The sequence below is a fragment of the Neovison vison genome, chromosome 12, assembly GCF_020171115.1.
Source record: "Neovison vison isolate M4711 chromosome 12, ASM_NN_V1, whole genome shotgun sequence".
NCBI lineage: Eukaryota > Metazoa > Chordata > Mammalia > Carnivora > Mustelidae > Neogale > Neogale vison.
The window spans coordinates 38,522,051-38,531,221 of NC_058102.1; the positions used below are offsets into that span (position 1 = coordinate 38,522,051).

The 9,171-nt window shown below is 31.8% G+C and overlaps 1 protein-coding gene across 1 annotated transcript in view; it reads right to left on the bottom strand.

Moving 5' to 3' along the window:
- Nucleotides 1-8,819, bottom strand: part of PTPRQ (protein tyrosine phosphatase receptor type Q) — a 198,581-nt gene extending 189,762 nt beyond the window's left edge. Inside the window, exons 1-5 of the mRNA XM_044226332.1 lie at nucleotides 8,756-8,819; nucleotides 7,407-7,567; nucleotides 6,473-6,584; nucleotides 5,574-5,800; nucleotides 2,916-2,985 (exon numbers count right to left, since the gene is read on the bottom strand). Coding sequence (XP_044082267.1) covers nucleotides 2,916-2,985; nucleotides 5,574-5,800; nucleotides 6,473-6,584; nucleotides 7,407-7,567; nucleotides 8,756-8,819 — 634 coding nt within the window. The remainder of the gene's footprint in view (nucleotides 1-2,915; nucleotides 2,986-5,573; nucleotides 5,801-6,472; nucleotides 6,585-7,406; nucleotides 7,568-8,755) is intronic.
- Between the last annotated feature and the right edge of the window lie 352 nt (nucleotides 8,820-9,171).

Consider the following 9,171-nt stretch of genomic DNA (forward strand, 5'->3'; position numbering starts at 1 on the left):
TCTCCCTCTGTCCCTCTCACTGCTCATGTGCTCTCTCTCTCTCTCTGTCTCTCTGATAAATGGATAAAATATTTTTTAAAAAGAAAGTAATAAAATATGCTAAACATTTAGTGAAAAAGGTATTTTTATTAACTTGCTTTAATCCTTTTAATCTCAATTAAACATTTCTGCTTTTATTTTCTTTTTGTGACTTCCATTATGTCCAAAGAATAATGCTGGCTCTTTTCTGTAATTGGTAGGTCTTTCCCTAAATATTGTAGTTTCTACTTCTGAACTTTCATGTGCCAAAACCCATTATTTCTTGATGTTCATAGAATGAGTTCATCCATCTTGATCCAAGCAAAGGTTTGACACTGTGGTACCAAAAACTTCTGTTCATAAAGTCTTTTCATCTTTCAGTTAGGTGTCTTCCAACACTTTGAGCATATATCTAGACTAGTGATATGCTTAAATCTGTATAAGTGTGTGAAGGTGTCTACAACTTTACAAAGTATATGTTATGCAAAGTATACATTTATTGAGCCAGAAAGAAACTTCATAAATCCAATATAGAGACTTTTCCTGCATTTCTAGTGATTCATCAAGTTGAAAATGGAAGTGCATTCTATTATCCCAAAGCCCAAATAAATTCTATGTTTACCTGAAATAATGCTGCACGGTAAGTTAAGAAGTTGAGATTTTTGTGCTTGTGGATGCAATATTAACTCAGTATGGTATAACTGGTTAACTCATACACTCTTCCTAAGAGTATTTTTATTCACAGGAAAAGAAATTCCTTCTTATTTAACAATTAAAAATGCAGCTTATTTATTCCATAAACTAATCCTTAAATTTGGATTCTTTATATCATAAATAATGAAAAGGGGTACTTAGGGTGAAAATTGTAGAATACCAATACAATTAAATTTAGATTTACATAATGTCTTTACCTCTTTATATTTACCAAAAAAAAAAAAAGGAAATACAGGGGCAAGAGAAATTATATAATATCTAATTTGCCCAAAAACACACAATAAATGAGAAACAGTAAGACTCCCAAGAAAAAATTTTTCATATGTCATTCAAAAGTTATCCAATTAACTTCCCTAAAACTGAAAACATAAGTAATAAATTTTTCTTTTTTAACCTGGTGAATATTTAATTTTTAAATGATAATTTTCCCACTTGAATTTTAGTTGTATGAATAATTTGAAAGTCAATATGCTCAAAATCAACAAGAGTAATTTAAATCTCATAAATGATTAATTTCTAATTTTAATAAACTGAATTTTCTCTAACTTCCTATGGAATAGAGCATGCTTTCATATGCTTCTCTAGATAAAGTCTCAAACAGAAACTAGGCCACAAAGCTTGATGTATCTTTTTAACATGAGCCTTTGCATTAGCCCCTCTAGACACACAGGGTTCATTCAATTTATCTCATTGGTATAAAGCAGCTCACTGGAAGATTTTTATCTTCTAAATATGTAGAACATTTATAGTTGCAAAAAATTATGGAAATTCTTTCTACAGTAGTTACCACTAACCTAACATATTACTTAGTAACTCATAGTTATCTCAGCCCACAGAATGTAAGTTCCACAGAAAATATCTATTGTTGAATGGAGATGCCATTATTTATCTAATCATTCTTCATTTATTAGTCCTAACTTTTTACTATTATAAATAAACAGAGGAATTATTAAATAAATAAAAACACCTCCATTCGTTAACTTATTTTTATCAAAAATCTTATGTTCTACGAGGCTGATATATAGAATAAAAAATAAGCAAGTAAATGTGTACTATATCAGGCTGCTCTAATGAAGAAAAATAATATGTTAGGACTAGAGATGGACAGGAAGAAATACAGACTATTTTAGGAGGTATAGTTGGGAAAGCTAATGTGAGATTTGAATTAACTAGCAGAGAGAGACATGTGGATATTTAGTGAAAGAGTATTTCAGTTAGAGGAAACAGCAAGTACAAAGGCTCTATGATGGAAAATAGGTATAGATGGTGTTATTTGGAGGGAAGGGAGAATGTTAGAGATGGATCAGAGAGGGAAAAGAACATCCTGAGTGCTATGCACCATGGGAAGGACTTACGGTCTTATTCTGAGTAAGATAGGAACCCTACTAAGAAGAGAGAAATACTATGGTCTGGCTTATGTTTTAAAACGATGATGCAACTCTTGTGGAGATGGAAAATTGTAAACAGGTAAGCTGGAAACAGGAAAACCAGTAAGGAGACGTTCCGTTGTTCAGGCAAGAAGTGATAATAGATTAGAGTAATTTGCAATTGGGGTGAGATTCAGGATGCATGTGGATATAGTGTTGGCAGGATTTGCTGATAGACTAGAGTTTACTATGAGAAAGAGGCATCAATAATACATCAAACTCTTTCTTCTCCACCATTGAAAGAAGAGAGGTAACTTAAATTGGTTTGATAATGACTAAATGTTATAGAATAATATGATAACTATAAAATCCATATTTCCAAAGGTCTAATGTCATAAAAATGTATATGATTTGATGTTAACAGGAAAAAGGATATAAACTTGTATAAATGGTATAAGGCTACTTTCATGAACATATACTCATATAGACACATATTCATAAGAGGAAAAAAAGGACCAGCCAGGAGCGCACCAAAACGATAACAGAGTTTTTATATGACAAGGTCATGGGTAATTTTTACTGTCTGTTTCTTATTTTTTCAAAGCTTTTTTTAAGATAACACTGCTTTCATAAATTTAGAGAATAATATATATTTTAATGAATAATTATCTAAGAAGACTCTAAAAGTAATTGAATGGCCATGCTGTTGAAGAGTCTATGGATTTTAACATCAATATTTGGCTTATATACCTATTTATTTTAAATAAAAAAACTTATAATTAAGTTAATTTAGAATAAATGATTTAAGCAAATTACCACTTTCTGCAGTTTGGAAAAGAAATGGGTCACTAAACACTCCAATACCAGCACTGTTTTCAGCAGCAACCTAAAACAGACCAAAAGAATTATGTTCATGCTCTCTAATTAAACAGAATCTGAAATAATAACATTTTGATATTGATTAGTTAAATGACAAAGATATTTTTCCCTTAATCCCTGCAAAACTCCCCAAGTGGAAAGCACACTTGGAGCTATTCCATATTTCTATTATCCTTAAGGATATATTTGCAGCATAGTTTGATTCAACAGATTTAATCAATTCCCAATAGAAAAATTAATAGTCAAGTTTTATAGCCAATTAGTAGTAGTAATAGTAACAGTTATTTATGGGCAACTTTCATGTACCAGGAAATCTCCTAGAAATTTTACACATCTCATTTTATCCACATAATCAAAGCATGAAGTGTTCTTATCAGCATTTTATAGATGAGGAAACTGGTTGAGAGAAGTCAAGTAACTTGCTTGAGTCTTACGGAATAAGTGGTAGAACCAGAATTCCACTGAAGTTATGTTTATTTCTAAAGCTCAACCTCTTTCTATTATATTCACTTCATGCCAGATACTATGACTATTTCTGTAACAAATATGAAACCATATATATGGTATCTTACCTTATAGTTTACAATCTAATCAAATACATACTCAAGAAAACAATTTAAAAAATAAGTCTAATCAGTTAGACTAAGTATTTTGAATTTGAAAGATGGAAAAAATAGATAGAAAAAAAGATAGAAAAATCCTTTTAAACTCAGATATCCTAATAAAATAGACTAGAATAGGCAGAGATAATGTCATTATTGAGATTAAGACTCTTCACTTTTCCAAATGCCAAAACTGGAGTCTGAAAACCTTAATTTAAATTGCACTCCACTAATTCTTAAATGAGTAGTTGTAGGCAATTTATTGGCCTTATTCTAGGTAACATTTTCCTTTTCTTTAAAATGAGAATGATATATCTATGTCACAGAATTGTTCTATGGACTAAATGAAATAATACCTGTAAAGAACTTAATGGGATTTTCCCCCGATCATGTAGATTTGAGATCTACATTTGAAGATATCAAACATACTGCACCAAATACTCTTTGTAATTCTGAAATGGCTAACATCTATTTGAATAGCTTAAAGGTCACAACAATGATTAAGAAAAGTATGGAATTAAAAGAAGAATAAGGGCTTCCCAATAGGCCTGAAATAAGAAAATTCAAAGGAATAACAATTTGAACTCTATATAGAGTTCAACTTATATAGATCTAAGTAGAACTAGCTTTCTGTCTGTAACAGCTTCTTATGATCACATTAAAATTTAATCTTTACATATTACCTTCAATAGTATATTTTAACATATAAACTAATCTAAAATGTACTGTTGACAAAATATATGTATACTGTGCTATTTTTATGTGTCAGTTAGAAGAGGTCTCCTACTCTTTACCCATGTCTCTGCAATGAAATAACCATCATGAATCTTTTGACATTTGCAAAAATTTCCCTTTAACTGTTCTCATATAGGGGATTCCTACTACTGGGATGCTCTCTAATTCTTACTGTGTGCTTTGCTTTCACGAATAGGCATGCTTCCAATAACAAAACCCCCTCCCCAGGCAAATTCTTTCTTTCCCATCATTTCTTACCATACAGAAAGCCATCTCACTTATGTCTTATCACATAGTTATACAGCTTTTATAGATTTTTTCCTCTATATTGAATTATTTTAAAAACTCAAAGAATATGATGATATTATATTGGAAATAGAAAGGATCACAAAGATATCTGTATCTTTTACTAACCTCTGAAAATATCACAAATATATCTTAATTGGAAACATTTTCATATGGCATAATTTAGGATTGCTTTTTTTTTTTAAAAGATTTATTTATTTATTTGACAGAGAGAGGAGGACACAGGCTTCCTGCTGAGCAGAGAGCCCAATGTGGGGCTCGATCCCAGGACCCTGGGATCATGACCTGAGCTGAAGGCAGAGGCTTTAACCCACTGAGCCACCCAGGTGCCCCCTTAGGATTGCTTTTTATATGCTCTTCTTTATTTAATTTTTAATAAGATGTTTGATTTTGCATATTAAACATTGTAAAGAACTAAACATTTTTATAAACACAAAAGACACAATAAATGTTCAAGAAATACTTATTGAATGGAACTGAATTGAATTTATTGTTCTCTGAGAAACTGGCTCAATAGAAACTTTCATTCCATTATTTAAATTTTGAGAACTGACACAGAAATACAACAGGATTAAGGGAAAAATAACAAAGCTAACTTAAAGGTTAATGAAAAAGTAGACTATTTTTTACCTATAAAGCCTAAATTATGTCATTTAAACTAGATTCATTCTTTGAAAAAGTTGCTAAGTTAAATGTTTTTAAAATAAATAAATTATACAAATACATCTAATAATGAAAAAATATTATAACAGTTGTTCAAATTTTAAAGGCCCAGATGGGCACTGAGGTCAGGACTCAGGTGATCATTCTTCAATCACTTGGCTGTGTTCGGCTGTAAAGACTTAACCAGGTGGGGAAAAGCTCCCTCATCTTTAAAATGAATGGAGTATTTTAATATTGTGTTAATACTAAATACTTACTATTTAATACTAAATATTAACAAAAATATTACCTTGATTTCATATGTTGTTCCAGGATTAAGATTAGTAAGAAGAACTTCCAGACTGTCTGGCTTTGTTCTAACTTGTGTGTATTCTGTTTGCATCCATGGACAAACTTCCTTATATTTCACAATATAAGACATAATCCTTCCATTTGGATTAGGTGGTGTATTCCAAGATAGAAGAATCCCAGCAGATCCAACTCTTTCTCCCGCCAGGAAGACTGGAGGTCCCGGTTCTATTTAAAAAAATATGTTGTTAAAAGTCAAACAATTATTGCATTTTCACAATCATAAATAAGAAAGCTTTTACAAATGTAGACTTTCCAAGTTCCCAAAGACTAATGGTCTCTCAAATGTGACTTTATCTTCCCTAGATAGAAGATAGAAAAATAGAAAAATAGATACCAATAGAAAAAAAAAAGATTAAATGCTTTGGGGGATACCAGAAACATTCTTTTATAAGAATGTAAAAAATGGAATGCTACTACATACATGCCAAATACACTTTGATGCCAGATCATTTTTAAAAGAAACTTATTTGTGCAAAGCTTACACATAAAACTAAGAAAGCTAGAACACAGTCTTACAATACTTAATTATTCTTCCTGAACAAGAGTACTGAGTCTATTTTCATGGCTCTGTATTATTTAAATATTACCATTAATGGTCTCTCTGGTCAATTTCACAAACAAGTATAATTATCTTTACTCTGAAAGTCAAGAAAGCTAAAGAACCCGTAGGACACAGGTCCTTAACAGATCACTTTCTTAAGTTTCCATTTTGCTTTAATTACTAACCTGTTTTCATGTATATAAGGGACATAGTGCTAAGGTAAGTATTTCCATCCAATAGACTAACTGCAAATACTTCATAAAAAGTACTTCATAAAAGAAGGAACATATACTTACTTGTTACATTGGTTGTCACTGTTCTACTAACAGGTGAGCTGTATGTTGTAGCAGAAATAGTAGAGATGGTTACATCGTACCTAGTTCCAGGAACAGCTTTGGAAACATCAACCTGGAACACCAAAACCAAATAATTGCATTAAAACTCTTTCTGGAAAACAAGAAAGCTAAAACAATAAATCCATCATAACAATAACAGAATAAAGTTAACATCTCACCCTATAAACTCTGCACTGTTTAAAATATTCCAAGTTCCATATCATTGTAAAATATAATAAATTTGTTCTATCACATAACTATTTACCAAGTAACAGATAATAAAAACTTACAAAGCATACGGTGTTATCAAAAATGAAATCAGTACTTCAATCCCTCTTGTTTGTTGTCACAAGAAACAACTATTTAAGAGTCTTAAGAAATCTACAACCCATTACTTAACCCTGGTTTTTAAGAGCATGTATGAAATACCTGTGTCTCTGAAGTTCCAATAAAAAGTAAAAGAAAAATGATAAGAAAATCCATCATTATTACATTTTTCAGGCAGTGGAATCACATTGATGGCTCTAGAGAGAAATGTTGCCTGCATTAATGATTTAAAGACAGATCCTCCTGGCAAGTACACAATTAATGAGCCTGGATTACTCAATAGCTCTGCCCTTTCTTTGTTAAACTATTCATGAACCCTTGGATGGCTGGCTGTAGGTTCAGGGTAAGACTTAAGAAAAAAAGGCATAGACGTTGCTAAGGTAACAGTCCACCCATGCTGAAACTTATACTCACCAACTCAGCATCAGTGTTTTTGTCTTCATTTTATGCTTTTAAAAACTCTCAAAGGAGTAAGTGTTCATGGTGTATGAGTTTCATAAAGAACTTTCCTATGAGGACCAAATATAAATACAAGTTGGCTCGGCAAGTATGATAATGAAAACTATACCTGATACTCTCCACCTCCAAGATCTTTGATAGTAACAAAGCCGCTGTCAGGAACAAGATCCACATTAAACCTTTCCACATGGCCAGAGGGCAGGCTCCAGTATAGAGAAAAGGAATACGTGGAAATATTGAAGGCTTTAAGTTTCTCGGGTTTTTCCGGTTCTGATATTGAAAAATAGAGGTTTGAAATAGAGTTATTCTCCTAAATATTCAAAAGAAAAAATGAAAATCAACAATCTGTCAGATTTCAATATAATCACATTGCTGAAAGGCACCGAATCCTCTAAATTATCTCTGATCACACAAAAGTGTTAGGCATCTAAATCTTTAATAATAACTATTTTTTAAGGATAATTATCAGAAATAATATATCAATAAATGTATCTGTTTCTGGGATATTCTTTACCTGCTAAAATCTGCTGGTTGCCCAAATTGTTTTATAAACCTTAAGCTCTAATTGAACACTTGAATCATTTTAAGCAAATTATTTAAATCCAAACTATTGATCCAATTAACTGGATATTTTACAAAGCAGAAGATAATTGGAAAAAATATAACTAGCATCTGCCAATTTTTTTTAAAAGATGAGCATTTCTGATGAATATTTAGTCAGGTGTCTCCTTAAAAGAAAAGCTTTTTTCATGTAGGAAGTGAAATACAATAGCTTCTCAACAATAAGTATTAATAGTTCTAGCCACTTCAACCATATTTTTCTACTTTTACTTCCACTGTTCCCAGAGTCTTGTTTATGCTGCCTGTACCTCTTTGAAGGGAGTTTTCAACATAAGGTTCTTCTGATTGGTTGCCAATGAGTCAGATTTTCACTCTCCCTTATCTTTAGTGCAGATTCCAGACAAACAATATAGGGGGAGGAAGAGAGATTACGAAGCCAAGCATGCCAAAAACATACCTGATAAAGACAAATTTAATACCACTCCCAGAAGAAAGGACTGTGGAATTAAATATTTAACTCTCCTTATCATTTTAAAGCCATCTATCAGAGATTATTTAAAATAGATATAATAAAAAATGAAATATATATTTTCTAACAAAACTGATAGGTCATGTGATATAAAATAGAAACCTTAACAGGTCAATTTCTCACACTGGGGCAGGTGAGAGATACTTTTAGAGTAGTCTTTCTTTATCTTCTTTTAAAAGTTTTTTAAGGCTTATAATGCTTTCCTGGTAATTGGCCCTGGTATTGACCAGTTAATTTCCACGATGACACTCAAAGACACAATAAACATTCTCTCAGCATCATCTCCAAATTGTCCATGTAGGGAAAACTATAGTCTTATAATAACTCTTTAGAATATGAAAGCCAAGGTAAAAAGATCAGAGGAATACCCAGTTTGTATGGGTAGAATTCCTTTATTATGCATAGCTGCTGCTGGCATTTTTCCTGGATCATTCTGAACACAGACCTATGTCCTCCGTATTCCCAAGCTTGAGAGAAAAGAGCTTGGTTCTTCTCACCAGCTCATGGTAAAATAGACAAAAATCTAACATGACAAAAGTCTAACCAATTAGTACTCATGCTTACTGATTTATGTGAGGACTAATACTTTTTATTTCATCCAAGATCCTAGAAAGTAACTAATCTCCATGAAATCTTAGGCAAGAAACTGAAAAGGGACCTGGAATGAAACTTTGGAAGAAGAAAAAAGATAGGAGAAGTAAAGGTCTGCTTACTGGGATGGTGATGAGATAGGATATAGTTTCCTAGACTGTGGGTTAAGATTACACACTGAAGGAGGGTTGGC